The sequence below is a fragment of the Cheilinus undulatus genome, linkage group 22 (genome assembly GCF_018320785.1).
Source record: "Cheilinus undulatus linkage group 22, ASM1832078v1, whole genome shotgun sequence".
Classification (NCBI taxonomy): domain Eukaryota; kingdom Metazoa; phylum Chordata; class Actinopteri; order Labriformes; family Labridae; genus Cheilinus; species Cheilinus undulatus.
This window is the reverse complement of record NC_054886.1, coordinates 15,991,417-16,011,569: the sequence shown is the minus strand read 5'-3', so window position 1 is coordinate 16,011,569 and position 20,153 is coordinate 15,991,417. Positions and strand designations below refer to the sequence as shown.

Genomic DNA, 20,153 nt, shown 5'->3' with positions numbered 1-20,153 from the left:
GGGATTTTCAGGTGTTTTGTGCAGGCATGATATAAATACAGTGTTATAAGACTTGTATTAAGGTACAGAAAACATCTGGGGTTTAAGCAACGGGAGTAATAAATTATGTGGAATATAATCAACATACATTCATATATTTTGATTATTGCTGTCAGTCAATAAAAACAAATTAATTACATACTTTGCAATTAATTAATTGCGTATGTTGATGATTTGAGAAAGATTGCATAACTGGTCAAATTAAAGATAAAAGTAACTAAACAATTAGAAAGCACATGCTTCTTAATGTTGTCAAAATGTTCTACTAGCTTTGAAACAGGAGAGGTGGGAATGAGGGCAGATTGTCCCCTTATTAGTCAATCTAGGTTGGGGCTAATCTGTAAGGTATGGATTTTATCAAATAATTATATAAAAATAAGAGTATAAAAGATTTTTACATGTTCCATTTGAAGTTACAAAGCCACTTTAGTTGGTTGTGTGATGGTATCAGAGTGCGATTAATCGGCAGGAAAATTTTCAATCAAAATTTTCACCCCTGTGATTAATTAATATGAATAAATCAAAAAAATTGAAAGCATTAATTATAATTTATTTTTAAATTCAATATTAATTCAGATTAAGTTTGGGAAATAATTGTTTTTGATGCAATTACTAAAAACTTTCATATGAATAAGCTTTTTAAAACAATAACATATTTGGTATTACTATGTAGTGTGTTTTTATTACCTTGCAAATCCTTGTGTGAAAAAATAGTGAGTTGTTTAAAATGCAGAGACTATTGAGTCACACTAAACAAAGCATGTGATGACAGATAATTCACCTAATAGTTAAAGAATTAATGCAAACAGGAAAAAAAGATACATCTTTTTCATAATTTTCCTGCAAATGTGTGAAAGTTACTTTAATTATTTCAGATTTTTTTTTTCTAAAAACACAAGATAATTCCCAAACTTACTTCTCCAAGCACAAACCATGCCTGGGAGAGTACGTAAAAGGGGGGATACGCGCTTACGTCACACGCCGCGTTGGCTCGCAAAAAGTGGTGAAAAGTTTTTAGACCCCCTCCCCTGTATGTTTTTGTTGGGGGAAAAGTTGTTGGAAGTTAGGTCGTGTGAATGTAGCGTGTCCGTCGTTTTCGCCCCTCGGTCACAGGGGGAATGCGAGTTTTTACTTCTTTACCGTCGGACAGCGAGCTTTTCGAGCAGGGTTTCTTCGCTTTACGTCCTCTGGCTCGGGCTAAAAAATCTCAGTGGCCATCACCGTTTCACCTCTGCCGTCTCGTTAGCCACCTAGCTAGCTGCGCCGCTAGCTAACTACCCAACAAAGTTAACGCTACCTCGCCTCAGTGTGTTTCTTGCGGTGACTTCCAGCTTTGGAGGAATAAAAAATAACCGTAGAGATGGCGGAAACCAAAATAATTTATCACATCGATGAAGAGGAGACGCCGTATTTGGTGAAGATACCCATTGCTGCCGAAAATATCACTTTGCTGGATTTTAAACAGGTCCTGAATAAGCCAAACTACAAATTCTTCTTCAAGTCTATGGACCAGGACTTCGGGTAAGCCCCTTTATTTTTTCTCTTTCTGCAGGGAAGAGCTTTGTGGGTTGCATACAAAGTAAGACACTCTGTTAGCAACTTTGTGGTACAAATGAAGATAAAATAAAACTTTAAATGTGTTGACAAAAGTCGGAAAGAAGCCACTGAATGTGTCTTTAAATTCAGAGAGGACTGGCACGACTGTAGCTCTAGCTTTCACCTTAAAAGTTTTCTTTTATAAATTAAAATGCATCTGTGTCGGAATTTGTGCATGTTTGCGTGTCAAATAAGTCATGCAATCCTATCTTGTGACCGGCTGTCGTGTATTGGTCACAGGGAATAACTTATGGGACAAGGGTAATATACTCAAAGCCAGCCCACACACCCCTTATCAAAAAGTGCACAGTTATAATGACTGGTGATGAATAAACAAGTGCTTTTATACATACTAAGAGTTTGTAGGCTGGGACATTTCTCAGAAAACATCATCATTACAATGGGAGGCATTCCCTGTCCCTGCTGCTTTTCTTTACCCTAATCCTCATGCCTCCCTCCCTCCTTCAGTCCATCATCTTGTGAAATCCTCGCCTTTTCTTTCAGTGGGGACTGAAGCCAGGGTTTTGTCTCCCCTCTTTAACACTTTGGCCTGCCAGCCATCCTTTCATTCCCCTTCCTCTCCCCCTTTTTCTCCTAGAAAAGAGCTGTCTCCTCTCCTCTATCAATTAATCTTTTTTTTTTCAGTGGGACTGGCTGTGCTTTTTCCTGCAGAGGAATGCATGTTTGCGGTTTATTCACCCAGTGAGACCCTTAGGGCTCCTGTTAAATACATTGTAGTCGTGGATGAGTATTAAGGTCGGGCCATTTGCTTCTTTTTCACGTTGGATGGCACCATCAGAGTCTGTGCCAAGGGAACTGCAGTAACAACCCCAAACATCAGAAATGAAATGGATGTGATGGCTTTTTATCAGGCCTTGGCAGAGCTAGCAGGCTGGAGCTGCCCTGTGGATGCAGACCAGTTGAATATTAATAGCAGCAACATAATTTACTCACTTGTGAAGAGGTATTCTTTTGAGAAAATCTGAAAATGCCCAATCATCCATTGTTGTAGTCATTGAAGTATTCATTTAAAGAACTGTTAGTTACCAGTAATGTGATTACAAAGTAAGGATTCAGTCCTAAAATGAGGTCAGCTTGTTACATTTCTGTCTGCAGCCATGGCTTTAGTCATGCCTGTTCAGACTATAAAATAATGAGGTCACACTGGTGTCTTGGACCTTTTTTTTCCAGCAATATTTCTCAACACTTTAAGTGCATGTTTGGCAAATTCACAACAAAGGCAGAGAATAAATGACGACAGCAACCACATGTTTCCTTAAAAAGAGTAAATGTTGCCTCATCAACTCTTACTCCTATGTTTATTGATAAAATCAAGTTAGTAGAACTATGTACAATTTATAGTTAAATCTTTTTGTTTAAAAAACATTAGTAACTTGTTTGATTGTTCTGTCTTAGAATGTTTGCTGAATATTAAGGGGGAACACGTATTTTAAAAAAGCTCAGGTTGCAGTTCTGTTGAAGCAAACATCCAAATGCAAACACATTAAATTCAGAGCAGAATAAACAGACAATAGTAGGAATGCACAGACGCATCAGTTTAACATCAGGATCTCCAATATTGTTTAAAAAACATCAGCAGATGCCACATTATCTGACATCTGATAAACAACTGTGCCAATGTTTATCAGATATGTCAATTCAATGTTATGCTGGCACCTGGTATATCTAGCTGCTGAATCGAATACAGTGTTTTTACAGGGATGAAAAAATGACCTGTTGGACAAAGTCTGGTCTGATGTCATGGTCAAATATGAGGGAAAATGTTGGCCAACTTGGAGTGTTACACCGAAAGAGGTGATGAAAAAAACACCACTATCAGCCCTAATTTTCACAATTGGTGTGAATTACAAAAACAATTTAAAATATGAATATATAATTTGTAGGCAAAGGATAAATTTGTTATGGGAAAAGTTTCTCACTGTTTTTTTTTTAGTTGATTGTTAGATTTCTTTTTTAATTTTTATTTTGTGTGCTTCTTTTTAAAGCCATCTCTACATTCATATGCAGCTGTTTCAGAAGTTGCTACCAGGACTGTATGTAAAGACCAGCAGGTAGAATCTTTGCACAGCTTTTCAGACACATTATATGGTCTTTGCATAGTCCAGATATTCTGGTTAGGAATGGGCTGTGATTTTCAAGTATTCATAAGTTAATTCATTCCTATAAATTGTAACTGCTCATGCAACCTTCAACTCATTTTGGTTGACTGATAATCGGCCTGGTTGATTACTGAGGCCAATATTTGGAATTTGGATGATCATATGTATTGGCATTTTAATTAACCGATAATAGCTAAAATTAGTTAATGAAAAAGTTTGCTACTTTAGCTCTACTTTTTGTGGTATGTATACCCTCTGGCTCTCACCTAATGTCCCACCAACAACACTATGTGACTAGCTAGGTGTCACACGAGTCCTAGCCAATCAACACTGGCACCTGGGTGCCACTCACATTGCAAACATAAGGTACCATGCATTTCCCATGTTTCTGCAGCTCCTGTGTTGCTCTGTACTACTTCTCATGTTGACGGAGCTCTGCTCAGTCATTGCTCAGTACCACAGACAGACAGTGGCTTAAGAGTATCTGAAAGTTCATCATCATCAGTCTTTATTTGTATAGTGCTGATCCATAACAAATGTTTTTTCAGTACATTTTACCAAGATGACATGTCTAGACTTTACTCTTAATGTTGAAATTTAGAAACTTCACATTGCTAAGTAGGGTTGGGTATTGTTTTGGTTCTTTCCCAATATCGATTCTAAGTTGATACTTTTTGAAAGGTGCAGATGGCCAGACTTTGTCTGAATTGATAGGTATGTTTAAAGATATATTTTTGGGCCATTTTAGCCTTTTTTTCATAGAGGAGGACAGTGGATAGAGTCAGAAGCAGGGATGAGAAAGTGGGGGAAAGCTTCCACATGTGGGAGTGTAGCCACTGCCCGGATTTGAACCCTGGCCGCCTTTGTACATGGGGAGCGCCCTGAACCACAAGGCCAATCGATACTATTCAGAGAAATAAAATGGTTTAAACATTGGAAAATGAACTGAGGCTGTCGCAGTATTGAAAATGATTCAGAGATAAGATTCATACAAAACACACACGTAATGGCGGCAGAGGTAACCCATTCACGTAACGTATTTGATGCCTTTCCTTTGGAATGGCGGCAACTGTTTTGGGGTGGTGAAGTACTGAAATGAAGCACTGAAATCAGTCTTGTAATTTGGTACGGAGGGATCTGATGTGTTGGTACCGTATTTCAGTACCCATCCCTATAGCTAAGTAAAACAAATTCTTAAGTTAAAACCAATGCAATCACTAAATGCTAAACCTGTTAGCCTATTAAAGGTGATTTCCATTATATAGTAGCATCAAGGTAATACTCAGATGACATCCCAGTCCCCCTGTTAGAAAATGAGTTTTTGACAAAAGCTTGAATTTTATTTGAATTATTACCAATGGCCTTCTGGTGGTAATGTTACTTTAAATGTATGCCTCTTTGTCAGATTCTTTAAACTGCTAAACTGTCTCCAGAAATTGAGTTCTGCCAGTTAGTGATTGGATTGTTGTAAAAAAAAAGCCATGAATTACTTTTACTTTTTATACTGTTACTATGGATAGAAATTACAGGGATACTTGTGATTTGATGATGATGCACGGATTCTACAATAACTGATGTATTGTGATGTATTTCAAGATGGTCATTTAATGAGACATCACAGTGTCTGATAAACTGAACAATACAAAAGTTTGCCTAAAAAGGATTAACTGCAGAGACATTAGACCCCTGTAAAGTTCATTTTTGGCTGGTTATCTTTTGATGTTTCCCTCGTTCATGCCATAGATACAGCTATGATGAGTCATGAAGTAGTGATAGGGGGAGTCAAATTTGCATGTTAACTTATTTAAACATGTATATAAAGTCATTTTATGATGCAAGGTAGGATTCATGTTAGGACTGCAGTCATACTGAGTTAGCGTTTGGGCCTTTTTATTGTTACTAGTTCTCTTTGTGTTATTTTAACTCGGCCAGCCTCACCACAACCATCAGTGTACTTTCCTGGTTGTTTTCATGTTTGTCCCTGTGTTACTGGAAAGGACATGATTACATTTAGATCTCGTGTGCTTGTAAGTGAGCCCGCCATATTTGTGTTTTTTCAAAATGCAAAAAGTCCTTTTCTTCAAACAGCCACCCACTCCAAACTTTTCCAGCAGAGCAAAGAGAGGCTTTCAAAGAAAAACCTCACAGTTCGTAGTTCAAATCTCGCAGCGCGGCATCACGCTCCCTCATCTGAATATCCGACTGAGTTCAGATGAAAATTTTCAAACATAGCTCAGTCAGCTGTCCAATCAAAGTAGGGACATTTCCCTCCCTCTCCTCGCCCCCCTTCTCTCTTTTGGACCCAGGAGAGAAGTGTGTAATAGTGTGTGTTTTCATTTGCCCTGGTACGAGGCCAGCTGTCGACCTGAGAGAGCTGTGTGTGTGGCGGTGGGGGAGATCCATGGAGCTGAGCAGGCCTGAGCTAGGGCGACAGACTAGGGGCTGGACGGGGGCCATTTGCTGGGTGTCTGGGGCGTCCACGGGGGAGAATAAAGAGGAGAACGAGTGGGTTGGTGTTCTCTCAGAGTTATTAGATATTCTCCTGTGTACATGAGCTGTAAGGAAGATGAATTGTCAGACAGGGGGTGCCGTGTTGGGTTAAAGGAATTTAATGCTAGCAAGGGACTGGAGGAAAAAGGAAGTGGGGGTTGAAGTCTTCAGGTTTAAATCCAGCAGCATATTTTAGGCTTGTTTGCACATTATTTGAAGCATTTTAGAGTGTGTGTGAATTGACTCTTGTCTGTGTTCGCTTGTTTGTTTGGAGGAGTGAGGAATGAAGACAATTACACTCTCCAGGGAAGAATGTTGCATCTGTTCGGCCGCTGTTGAGTTGCGTGTTTTTTGCAGCATGAAGGGGGGGGTTAAATAAATCTGATGAAGAAAGAATTTCTGCTAGCTTACATTCAGTAGCCACACACAAAGTTGTCCTGTCACAGCTCCCCACTAGCTCCCACAACAATCTGGCCGTATGCTAACACTCACCCACAAAACCAGCTCTCAACAGCTGCTTACTAAAGCCCAGTGGAGCCTGACCGAGAAGAGGAGGCACGCTGGCGGATGAAGCTGGAAAACATTAAAAGTCAAGTCAAGTGCCCTCTGTGTAGCACTGTCCCAGTGAACTGGTGTAATAACATGTTGGCAGGCTGCTGGGGGGAAATTACACAGCTGAAGGCGAATGTTTGCCTTTCTGACTAAACATGGAGGAAGAGCACAGAGGAGGCAAGACGAGCCAGACGGATGTGTTGACTTTGAGGAGCTTTGGCCGTGTGAGCTCAGTGCCCTGCAGAGGCTCTCACTGAGAAAGTTATTGTTGTTGTGTGTATTGGATTTGCATCCATATTCAGGGCTTTCTTCATCTGCCAGTCACTAGTTGAACAGCTTCTTATGGTTTGTGTCAAAAAAGATGCTTTATGATCCAAATAACAGAGCTAATGACAGCTTTTAATTGGAGAGCTGCGATTCTCCATCAGTATGTTTACATGATGATAGAAAGAGTTGGCATATTATGTTTGTCTGACTAAAACTGGACTTTGAGAATAAATATAAATGTAAACATGTTTGTCCAACTGAAGTTGTACCAATACAGATTGACTAAAGTTGGACTAACACAGTGTTATAAAGTGGCTAGAGATCCATGTACACCTTAGTCTGCCCCTTTTGGCCTAGGTGTTGTGCACATACTCCACAGTTCCCACAACATGTGCTAAACTGGTGCGTAAATGCGTAGAAGAAAGCCTGGAACAAACAGGATGAAAGTATTGACATTGCAAATGTCTGAGTAAGAGTCTTGCATTTTTGGACAAACAAGGAGAGGAAATGTGGAGAGACAATGTTGCACTCATTTTTACTTGTTTGTTGATTGTTGACCAAGAAAAACTTGGTCGACTGAAATCACACCCACACACCCTTGGAAGGCATGGAAGTTTAGGTCTGAAGGAGCGTAGAGCAGAGACTCAACAGCGCTATTTCAGTACAAACAATCAGCATCTTTGTGTCAAATTTAAGATATGTTGTTTCTAAGATATTTGCAGCATAACAGCTGTGGAACAATCTAAATATGATATGCTTTGTGGCACTTTTTCTGCCTCTCTGCATGTATTGCCCAGCGCTGCTTTGCTCATCTCTAACTCTAACCAACCAGCAAGCAGGAATCTTGGTCAGATGAGAGCATATCAACCAATCATCCGACCAACTGCATGAAAGGTGTAATTTCCCTAGTGCATGTATGCTGCCACAAAGAAAACTGACCAATTAAGTGGACTAATTGAACTTCAACCTTAGCTCTTCAGCATATCTGTATATTCTACAACCATTTCACCACCATTCTGTCACCATGTGATCATTTTTCCATCTCATTACTGATTGAATTTACATTTCTTTTTTAATTCTTTAAAGCCTGCCTGAATCCATGCCATGTTCTGTTTTGTGCTGTCCTCATTTCCTTAAATTCCTAACTTGTCATATTGATGTTCTCTCTTTTTACCTCTTTTAAACTGTTTACATAAGACTGATGTCCAACAACCAGACTTCATTCTGCAGATTGACACGATCAAATTTAGTCCTCCAGATTTTGTGATTAGAGCTGCACCTTTAGCAGCTGTCTGCTATTCATAGTGACTGTTGATTCTTAACAATGTGCAATCGAGAGGCAGCAGACTGTTGCTATGCTTTATTGTCGGAATAAAGTATTTAATACATTCTTATATCAAATATAAATAAGAGTAAGAATTTGCTTGCACAAATTGGCAGAGCCTAACAACAAATCCTAATAACTGAAAAACCCATTAACATTGTGATAATAACATACCCCTTACTGATGTAATTGGCTGAATGATCAATTGCAAAAAACACAAAAGAAAGGCAATGATCTCATGCCTTTAAGGAAAATAAAGCCTGTGGTATGGCATCACACAAAATGTTTAAAGTCTTAAATGTTTCATCACTGTCTGTAGTTTTTGATAATCACTAGTTATGCAAACTGTACACAAGTACACTTGATCTGCTGCTTTATGTGTAACAAACTGACTGTTAATGCAAATATTGTGCAGTCAAGCTTGGCATGGTTTATAGAAAATGCACAGTAAGACTGTGACAGGAGTGGTGGGCCATAAGATTTTTTTTTTTATAATACCTTCATTACCAATTTAAACTAGAGATGCAATGATATGAAAGTGGAGGCAAATACTGATGTTTAATGCAACAATTTGGCTGATATCAATGTCAATGTTTTTTATATATTTTTATGTGTAAGAATTGTAGTATTCCAACATTTTCTCTCATGTTTGACCATGAAATCAATCAGTTTGTCCAACAGGCCCCTTCATGTGCAATGTAAAATAAAAAAAACGTACTTAATTCAGAAGCTAGATATATCAGACTGATTGGACACAACAGATAAAACCCATCTTTTCATGACACATTACGCTGATATCAGCTGATACTGATGGTAAACTGATGCATCTGATCATCTCTAGTTTAAATGCAGGGTGTTTTGCAGAAGTGCACACGAGGACAAACCAGTGCCATTGATAGCTCAACCTTTTAGCCATGGTGACTGAGAAAAAAAAAAGCATCGATTACGGAAGATACGTGAGATATCTGCATGTTCTCTCTGACTCCTAAAGAGCAGAGCCTGACCCACTGACCAAACAGCTGCTTCCTCCTCATGCCAAAGCATCGTCAGTGTTTCTAATTAATGTGTAACAGAGAAATGAGGTTAACGTGTGTTCTCTCCTCTCCAAGTTTGGTCTCAGTCATGACAGCAACAATAAGTGTGCATGCTACCTTTTCAGAGTGAGCGTGCACCATTTTTGTTTTCTTTCTGTCAAGGGCTTTAACACAGGCTATGTGCTTTAATTGCTCTACTTGGTTTGTTGAGTTCAGTGCTGCAGTGATTTGTATCTCTATTACAACAGCCTAAAAAACTTTTAAAAGAGTGTTTCGATTTATGACATGCATTTATTAAGTCCAGTATGATTCAAAAAGTAGCTGCAGCTCTGATGGTTGTCAAGAAGCTACTGTAAACACTGTAAATCCATAAACCTGCTACTGTCTCTGTAAAAACTAAGTTAATAAGAATGCATTATTTCCTGAAAATTCTCACAGTTTAAGTCCCCGTTTGTTATGTTGTTCAAATCCTTTTATTGTGAACAGCCACACCAGGATATTGGGTGTTTTCAGCTGCAGCTTTTTCCACTGGCTATATGATCAGACTGTGAAGTTTACATTTAGGGGAGCTCTAATCTGTATTTTCTACGTAGCGCCGATCACAACAGAAGACATTTAAGGATACCTCTCCTACAGAGCAGGTCTCTACCTAGTCCCTTTATTAAAAAACTAAATAGCCCTCTTTTACTCTTGTAGTTTACATTAATGCATGTAATTTTTGAGTCCTGGTTTTCTGCTCGTTCCGTCTAACTTTATAACCAGACCTGAGCAAGCTCACTGAGCAGAGAGCCCCGCCTCCTCCTCCCCTTGTCAGAGCTGCAGTCACATGTGTGCTGGGATGCTTTGACTCAGTATCACGAGAGAGTTCTCTAATGCAGCTAGTTTATCCTCTATAGCTGTGTATGAACCGATGTCCCGCTTGTTTTACGTCCGAGATAGTTAAACGAGCGCTGAATTCCGGCGCAAGATTGCAGCAATTGTGCGTGATTTATTGAATTCTCGCAGCAAGTCTGACACTTGTAAAGCATAAAAACCCTGCAATCCACTGTATATCACGCTGCAAACTGACACACCAGTGGGAAACGTGGTTAAAATTAGCAACAGTTGGGTTCATGTCCGCACCAACTCCCTCTTGATCTTCTCACCACAGCAGGCAGAAATACACACGGTCCCTCACAGGTGTGTGGGGATCAGCTCGGCTCCTAGACAGACTATAACTGAGCGGCCAATCCACGGGTCACCTGACGATCATTTTATCATTTTCAAATTCATTCATCTGGGATTAATAAACTGGTGTAGGATCCTTTTTGTCTTTTTATTCCTGGCGTGCTTGTTTCTCATAGCGCCTGACGTTATTGGCGTTATTTATGATCGTTATTTACGCTCATAGATAAACCTCATCCACATGCAGATTGCGAAAGAAACTCTTTAACCTTTATAAACGTAGGAGCATTGACAAAAGATCACACAGGCATAGAGACAACAGGAGGAGACAGAGACATGCATGTGTGTGCATATTAATAGTGAAGAGAGAGAAAGTTAGTAGATTAAGTCAGTGGAGGACAAACAGATTTCATTATAAAGAACATTTACCAAAATACATAATCGTACATATTATAAATGTGTTACATGTTACAGTAAACTGTTTCTTAAATAACTATTTGGTTATTTTTTGTTAAATCTATCAGATGTCAGACACATTTGTATGTGGGGAGGCCTTTTTGACAGCAGAGGTCAACTTTACACTTAAAATTGGTCTGATACAGTGCTAAAGTTACTCCTGATGTGGCAGGTCGGCAAAAAGTTACTTTCTAACCCTGTCATTCATACATGCATGCATAAATAAGGAAACCAGGGAACCAGACCCGGCCACCATGAACACCATGATTCCTTTAAGTATTAAGTGTCGGTGTCTCTGACAGCCCAGGTGCCCCCCCCCCCCAAAAGGCTGTAAACCTAGGGGGGAAACACTATGTACCATTCTGAAACATCCAAGATTTATAATTACAATATCACTATTAAGATCATTCTTGTCTGTATCAGTTGTTGGAGGAAAAATGAACAGTAACTAAAAAGCAAAAGTTGTTCACAGACCGTCAGCTATATCAGCTGTTATGGCTAATAAAAGTGAAACTTAATAGAAGGCCAAAATTAAACATGTCTGCCGTCTGGATAATGCATCATTCTGCAACACAACTGGACAATCACAAGTGTGTCTTGTTCTAAAAACTCCACGGCCCAAACACGATGCCTGCACTAAAGCCTGGACACTGAACCCTCACAGACTTCAGTGACGTCAGGTATGTGGAGAGTTGGCGTGTAAGTTTGTCAGGGCTTTAGATGGTGTACAAACTGAGTAATGGGAGACATTATCATGTCATCACATGTTGCCTGGAAACAAGATATTGTGTTATATAATAACGAAGAACCCCACCTCCAGTATGTTTGTATTTCTTTTATTACAGTGCTTGTATGCTTTAGTATGCTTCAAAACTCAAGAAACAAATAATTATACTTTCATTTTTGATGGACAAACATAAACAACTCACAAACATGCCATGAAGAGCTGCATCCACGCTTGATTTGTATACATTTACACTCAAAGCTTTTGCTCAGTGGGGGATGAACAGTCATGTGCTCCAAGTCCACAATGAACTCTGAGTAGGTCCCACAGGAAAATGTACAAAAATGCACACTCAAGGAAAGTGCCTAATTTGCTGTTGAAAGGTCTGCATCAGAGCCCTCATATCCTTGCAACAATGCGCCTCAAAGTCCATGAACCTGAGTATGTGTAGAGTTTGGGATTTAGCCTTAAAGTAAGAACACCCTACAGCTAAAGTCATTTCAAACAGTTAAGATATTCATGATTAGACTTCTTATGCATGTCAGATCAACCAGGGCCTTGTGTTTTTCATGAAGCATCTTTAAAAATAAAATAAAGATGTCTTATAATAGCGTACAGAACCAGGGTGCACTCACTTTGAGCAATCCATATTGCATGCTTGAGCCCCAAAGTCCAGTTTTTTTTTTTTTTCTTTTTTTTTTACCAGTCTGAGTGCTTTGCTTTGTGCTCTGGCACCATTAACAACCCTGGAAGCAATGGATGGAAGATGCATCTTTAGCACAGTACGATTGCTTATGCATGTGCACAAGCATGGGTGCTTAACCTGCATTTGATGTGTAGCCTAATTAATCTGAACATCTGCCTGGACAGTCATTTAAAAATGTGGAGTGCAAATCTGAAAGAAACAACACAAAATAAGTAGCTATTACTGTCATGTTGTCTGTGTTAGACAACTGTGTTAGTTGTCCGTGTTGGCTGTATTCAATTTGTGGATTAGTTAGCCGATCTCAATGTCAAAGGTCTGGGTACATCGGTCTGTGGAGTCCTGGATTGGTAAAATGTAACATGAATTGGTCTGTGCACCAGTTTTAATATTAGAGACCAGCTCATTGAAGCTCTGCTGCTTGTTCTGCCATGCTTTGGCTCAGTCCTTCTAATCTTGCGTGTTGCTTTTCCTTTAAATGAGACTTATGTTAGCCGTAAACGCTCTCTAGTTAGCTGGCTGCATTGCACTGATCATCACTGCAATTCTCCATCTCAGAAATAAAGTCATGTGGACTTAACATGAAGAAAAGATAACTTTTGAACTGTCTGCACATCTGCACGCTTTGGAAAAAGCGATTACGTTCAATGGGGATCATTAACTAAAGTTCAGTGTGCTTTTCAACATACAGATTGGCTTCAAATATTATTTCTGTGTAGCACAACAATGCTGAGCGCCATCCAGCTGCCAGATCACTCTGCAGGGGGCTTATAAAAAGTTACAGACTACTTCAGTGCCTAAAATAACCAACAAACACAAAGTAACTTCATCTATTTAACATGAAAATGGGTAAAAAAAAATCTTTAAAAACCTTCAATGGTTTTAATTGTACCTGTCATTGCTGCTGCACATGTGGTTGTTAATAAAATTCATAATTTTACCACTGAGGTACACCCAGAAACAAGAATTAAAGTGTTTTTAAACTCATGTTGTTGTAGATCACTTTAAGGCAAGGGTGCACTTTGACTTTAAAAAAAATCATACCGCGGTGCAAGTGCTGTGCCAGGCAATGGCGCACAAGTTTCTATTTGCCGGTACATGCGTGCACATTTGTTGTTTGCTAATTAGCCCGCGACAGCTTTATCAGGAGTTCTGGCATCACTTTTTAAAGCATCTTCACACACAGACAGTGGTGCTGCTGGTGGGGCTGGACACATACTCTCAAGGCATTTTTTCTTAACATGCGGTCATTACACAGCACCGTCTTCATGACAGCGTTTAAAGCAATACCATGGCTATTTTTTAATACCCTGTGATACGGTATAGTGTACTTCTCCTTTATGCCAGCTGGGTGATACGACACATCTTGCAAACTGCCTGTCATCTTACGTGATGACATGTGTGTTCCTGGGCCCAGTTGGGCTTGGAGCAATGGGAGTGCAGGGCAGATCTAGGGCTAGTGTGAGTGTGCCCTCAGTTGCTTGCAAAGACCTTCCTCCTGTATGTTTAATATGGTATTTTTTTAACATGACTTTCTGATAAAATTCTTGTGAATCTTAAGAGTTTAAAACTTTGCATTTATATGATTTAGGCTAAAGCTTTACTCAGCTAGAGCTGCTTTAGTGTGCTGGAAAGGTCATTTTAAGAAAAGCATAATAACACTTAAGATTTTGCATCAATATTGGTATCAACATTTATTAACAATTCACCAGGTTTCCTATTATGTATTTATTAAGAAAATGGTTTGTAAAGCTATCTTTGAAGCGTATAAGTGTGACTGATTATCTGTTGTTGTTTCTTTGCATTGCTGGAAGTTAGTAGCTTAAAAAGTTAAAAATGTAGGATAGGCTTTTATAAGCAGTATGCTTCTGCCTATGCCTTTTCATTCATTATTCAACACATGACTATTGATTTTGTTTGAAATGTCTATACTGTGCAAAATGTTTGGTGTTGTGTTATGATTGAATAAACTAAACTAACTAACAATTTATTCATAGTGCTATTTGTAGCTCTCAAAAAAGCAGATGAAGCTTAGCACATTTTGCACATACTGTACATGCCATCTAACCCACGGAGTTTCAGTTTCTTACTACTGAATGTCTGTATTTGAAAAAGATCAGGAGAGACTTGCTTAGAAAAAAAGTAAAAAAAAAAGAGTATGTCAAAACGTGATTTAGTGCCATTTTAGAATCAAGCTGATGTTTAAATGAGCTCAGCTGTGCTTTTGTTTTAGTACAGACTTATCTGTTGTAATGTGTCAATAATATAAGCTGTATAAATCAGTAGAGGAATCGTGTCTGCACTAAAACTTTGTTTTTATAGTTCTGCACCATCTAGATAAGCCATGATGTTATAAAGACAAACCAATAAATTTCCTTTGTTTCCTTTCTCTCTCTCTCTTTCTCTCTCTTTCAGGGTGGTTAAAGAAGAGATTTCTGACGACAGTGCCAAGCTGCCATGTTTCAACGGCAGAGTGGTGTCATGGGTAAGAAAATTAACCTGTTGCATTTCTTTAGAATCATTGAACATCATCAGAGAAATGCAGTTTTCAGAAAACATCTTTTCTTTAACTTTTACTTCCCTGGGCGAATCATCTTCCCTCGTTAGATTCTTCTCACTCTTTTCCAGTTCCTTTTCAAGCGTATGTTTTTGGTGAGTGTTTGGTAAGAAGTAGCTTGGGTAAAATCGGCAGGAAAATGTGAGAAACATGGATGCAGGTTGAGTGTTCAGCCAGGCCAAACAGAAGAAGTCAGACTCATAAGATCAATAAAAAAGCAGATTTAGTCACAGTACAGTCACAGCAGCCAACTTCTCATACTGTAGATTATTTACACTGTAGGAGAATTGATTTTTTTTTAAGTGTAATTGATGCCAGTATTCAACAGTGTTGTATTTTTTGTACCTTTCATGATATTTTACAAAGACAGAGGAAATGTTCTCTAAAAACATCGGGTTTTCTGCCTTCATATCTGTATTGCCCTTTATCATAAGACATTCTTGATGTTTTCAGGAAAGCCAGTCATTTTTTTTGTTGTCTAGGAAATATCTTTCAATCTCAAATATTTCCTGTGTTATCTGTTTTCCATTCTCTCTTTTGCCCTGGACATTCCTTTTATTTTTTCAAATTACCATTTTATTGCTTTTATTTGCATTTGTGTTAGAAACCAGCCATTTAAAGATGCAGAGTACATGAAGACATGCAGTCAGTCTTCTTGTGTTTTATGGCTGGTTTGAGAAAATGTGTATGCACAAAGAATAGATCTTAATTGTAATTGCTATATAACAACAAAAGTTGGAAGGAAGAGAAGCAGATTCAAGGTTTTGTCGTGGAAAACAATAAAAGTAGATAATAAAGTTGGATTAAGATCATAAAACACCTAACTGAATACAGTGTTTAGGAAAACCTGCATCTCAGTCACCTTTAGGCCAGCTCAGACTAGACCAATTCAGCCAGATTTTAACTTGACTGCAACGTCACAGCTCATTGTCAAAACTTGGGTCCGATTTAGAGTGTCAGGGACGACAGATAGTGTTTTAGTGTAACATAATTAAGAACACGTCCAGGACGCCCCATGACTACAATTCAACAAGACTAGCATGTCATGACGTGAATCCTGATGTCTACCAACAGGAGAGCATTTGCTCCTTTGCATCATCATTTACAAGAATCCCCTTTTCTCTCTTCAGAGAACTAATGTGTACATTTTATTTTATTTACATTATCACATGCATACCTTAAGTTCTATCTGAAGTTGAGCCAGTCCATATTATTCAAGCAAAACACCGCTGCAAACGTAGAGCGCTTCTGTTGTAGAGTGACTGATTCTCTTTGCCGCCCCCCCCCCAACCGGTGAACTCGCACTCAGTTGCATGGACAGTGGTGACGTCTGCATGCGGTGAGCGGTCGGGATCACTCTTCTGGTGTGGCCAGGCTGTCGGGAAAAATGGGACAAGATTTTAGTTGCATTGTCTCTCACGGTGCCATCGTGAACAACCCAAAAAAATCGTGTAGTCTGAGCCAGCCTTTACTGGGATCTTTTTGCCTCTCTCAGGGGTATTTATCTTTCCTCTTAGTGCAGAGTTTGATGTGTCGGTGTAGCAGCGTTCTCCTCTGTTTCTATTTTGAAGTCACCGTATTCTGTTACATGTTTAGTTCAGAGAGATATTGGATCAAATTGTGTTAAACACAGCCCTGCTGCTTGCTAATGTATATTTTTTTTTGCTCCAATACGATACACGGAATTGGGACACCCCTGATCTGATAGCTCAGACTGCATACAAAGACGGTCTGTAATTCCTTCATCCAGATTGGTTTGGTTGTGTAGACTCATTGCGTATATAAAGCAGCATACCCTTGGAGTGATTGGTATTGCATCTCATTTTAGAGATCAGGATTAGTTGGCTCAGCCTGGTAGAAGAGCCAGTCTTTCTGCTAACAAACAGCTCTTCATTTGGTACCATCTGGCCTGTTTTGTATCTGTTAAACAACAAAATGTAAAGAAAGGAAAATGAGAAATGAAAGAGCAGATTCTTTTAACATCAGGAGTAACTTGGGGCTAATTTACTTCCATTCATTTGCATTGCCAGTCAAGCTATGGGTGAGCGAGATGAGGAAATGATGTACGGGCCGTTTGCATAACCAGCAGCCAAGCGAGTTAAAATGTGAGGTCGTCAACAAGGATGTATATTTCACACTTTACATGTGTGCACATACTTCAGAACAGCCACTTGGTTTCCAAATGCTCAAATCAAATCATTGATGCAAAATGCAAACAGGACATCTGATTGGGGTTTTGTGTTTTGTCTCATCCCAGATGTGCCAGATTTATGCCTGTTTTATTTGGCAGCAAGTCAGAACATTTTTATGGGTAGCTCACAAGCTTTAGCATCTTTGGTTCTTCACAGTCTACAGTTTTTCTCGTTACTTAGCTAGCTGTGCCTTCTGCATGTAGCTCTTCCCTGAATGCCAGAATTTGAAGAATTTGAATTGCACTGTTTGACATTAGAGAGTCGTGACTTTCCCATGAGTGGGCAGGTTTTCTGCATGTCAGCAGACACACCCTCAGCATCCCAGAGCATGTGTCATTACCCAGTTTTCCATGACTCTAAACGTTCTTTAAAACTTACTGAAATTTTGCCTGGTTGATATGATTGGTAGGGTTTTTTTCTTGCTTCTCACAGATTTTAAGATTTCTAACTTCAGTCAGAAGTTTCAGTGCAGTCGTCAGCCAGCTTTTTCCATTCTTCCAATTTCTCCATTTGTCCCCCTTCCTCCCACCATGCAGGTTGAATTTGAATAGAGACAAAACATCAGGAAGGGGGCCTAGATAAGCAGGTTTGAGGCTGAAGCATCTGTTAAGTGCATAAGAACGAGGGGAGGACTTAAAGGAGGAGGGGGAACAAAGCTCAGAGGGAGCAGAGGGACTGATATATGATCTGCAGGCTAAGACTGAAGCATGGAGGGATCCCAGAAGACCAGAGTGTCTTTGCTCTTAATGGGGAGGGGGCGCAGTAAAGAGGGTTAACGTCACTCGGTGCGGGATGACAGACTCCATTTGCTTGGAAAAAACTGTATTATTTTATATATTTCAGCCAAATACGCCCATATCCTTTCCTAACTCCTTTATATTCCCTCTCTCTGTGTTTGATGTAATAAGATGCTGAATGTCAGTCATCCTAATTGTGGCTGTGTGTTACCTGTGTGTGTCTACGTGGACACTTTTGTTGTATAATGAACAGAGACAGGTTAAGTGTAGGATAGTGTTTCAGTTTGCCCGTGAGACGTCCGTCTGAAAAGAGTACAGTGTTTGTGTGTCAAAGCAATTGACATCTTAGCCGTTTCTCCTCCCTCCACCTGCTTTCATTCCTCTGCTTTCTCACAATCTCGTCACTCATTTTCTTTAGTGCCAATTTCTCTCAGCTTTTCTTATTATCTCAAGCTTCTCTCTACCTCTGCCGTTCTGTTTTTGCCCCTTTACCTGACCTTTTTTTCCTTCTTTCTCAGCTGGTATCTTCAGACACTCCAGCTGCAGAGCCTCCAGTTGCTGTGGTCCCCCCTGTGGAAACGACGACCCAACCTTCGCCCCCTCCTCCGCCCCTCCCACCCCCACCTGCAGAAAGAACCGGGGGCATCGGGGACTCCAGGCCGCCCTCCTTCCAGTAAGCAAAGCACCCACACATTCATCTGATTTTCAGAGGCTAAAAACCTCCTCAAATGCTGAATATTTCCAAGGATAAAGCACTCAGCATGTACTTCTTCTTCTATCGCTGTAATGTAGCTACTGTATCATTTCCTGAATATCTCATATACTCCCAATATCAAGTTACAACAAGAACAGCAGGAAAAGTGCAGCTCATTTCAACCTGATCTGTGCTGGTGACGCCCTTGTTGTTAACATGACCGGTTCTTGTTAAAGCTGTCAGAAAAACACACACAACCACAGACTTGATTTGACAGTGCTGTTACACAATATGTAAAGTTAATTTTGGCGTACACCTTACATGTATTTCTTTTTAAACGTTAAAGATGCAAGAAAGAAGAAAGAAAGCTTGTGTTTTTTCTTTTTAGATATTATAAACCTCTTTTTTTCCAAAGGTTTGATTAGTACTAGAGTGTAGAGAGAGGATAAGGGGCACTGAATTTTCATTTTTGAGTGTTTTTTTAAGGTACAACTGTTTTTTTTAATCTGAGAATTCTGAGGAAAAAGGGTCTGAATTTTAAGAAAAAAAATCAAAATTCTAATGAGTTGGAATTCCGACTTTAATAATAATAATAAATTTTATTTGTAACGCACTTTATATTTAAAGAAAATCTCAAAGTGCTACAGGGTTAAAAACAAGATAAAAACAGATAAGAGCACATAGCAAATAGACAATGATAAAACAACAGCAATGTGAGTGAGTTCAGTGAAAAGCTTTTCTGAAGAGGTAGGTTTTTAGACTTTGTTCTTGGAATCTGAGAAAAGTTGGACTTGTTTATTTTTTCTGCAATCGTGAAGATACTTACTGATTGCACAGGCGAGCAGAAGCTTGAGATGATGTTTTCAACATGCAGCACACTTTATGAACAAAATTTTTAGAGCTTTTAAACAAAATACCGTAAAATCCAGTATATTTTACAGGGTAGGCAATCCGCACCCGCCACTGGCCAAATGCAGGGTTTTTTTTGGCAGTGGTGGGTAAATTTGCCCACCCTACTCACCACTGGGGCAGGTAAAAAAAACAAACAAACAAACAAAAAAGTTATTTTACGTAAGTAAATGGCAAAAACTGAGTCACAGTTTTTTGCTTGTCCTTTCTGACTTTATGAACAGAGCTGAGCAGACCCACACAATATCATGGATTGAATGAATGTCCAAAAGCCCACTGCTTTGGTTTTTTATCCAGTCATGTCTCATAACAGAAGCAAAACTTAGGTTCTGCTGGAGTTTATATGACAAAGAGCTCTTTTTAGATCGCCAGCTTCTCTGCTCCATAATGGGAAATGGTCGTAGATGAACATTTGCCTTAATTTTCTGCTAATCATTAGATTATTATCAGAAATGTACTAAACTAAGCAAAAGTAAAGTTTCTGAACTGTCTGGGTGTGACGTAAACAGCTCTGCGTGACACAAAAAACACTTTTGATCATCCACTTTTATTGACTTTAATGATTGGTTGTTACAGCCCTACTAGCTACAGTATG

The 20,153-nt window shown here is 39.3% G+C and overlaps 1 protein-coding gene across 1 annotated transcript in view; it reads left to right on the top strand.

Annotated features, from left to right (window-relative positions):
* Positions 1–1,039: 1,039 nt before the first annotated feature.
* dvl2 (dishevelled segment polarity protein 2) overlaps positions 1,040–20,153 on the top strand; it is a 35,262-nt gene continuing 16,148 nt past the window's right edge. Inside the window, exons 1-3 of the mRNA XM_041779690.1 lie at positions 1,040–1,560; positions 14,885–14,954; positions 18,474–18,628. Of these exons, the coding sequence (XP_041635624.1) occupies positions 1,400–1,560; positions 14,885–14,954; positions 18,474–18,628 (386 nt within the window). The 5' untranslated portion in view covers positions 1,040–1,399. The remainder of the gene's footprint in view (positions 1,561–14,884; positions 14,955–18,473; positions 18,629–20,153) is intronic.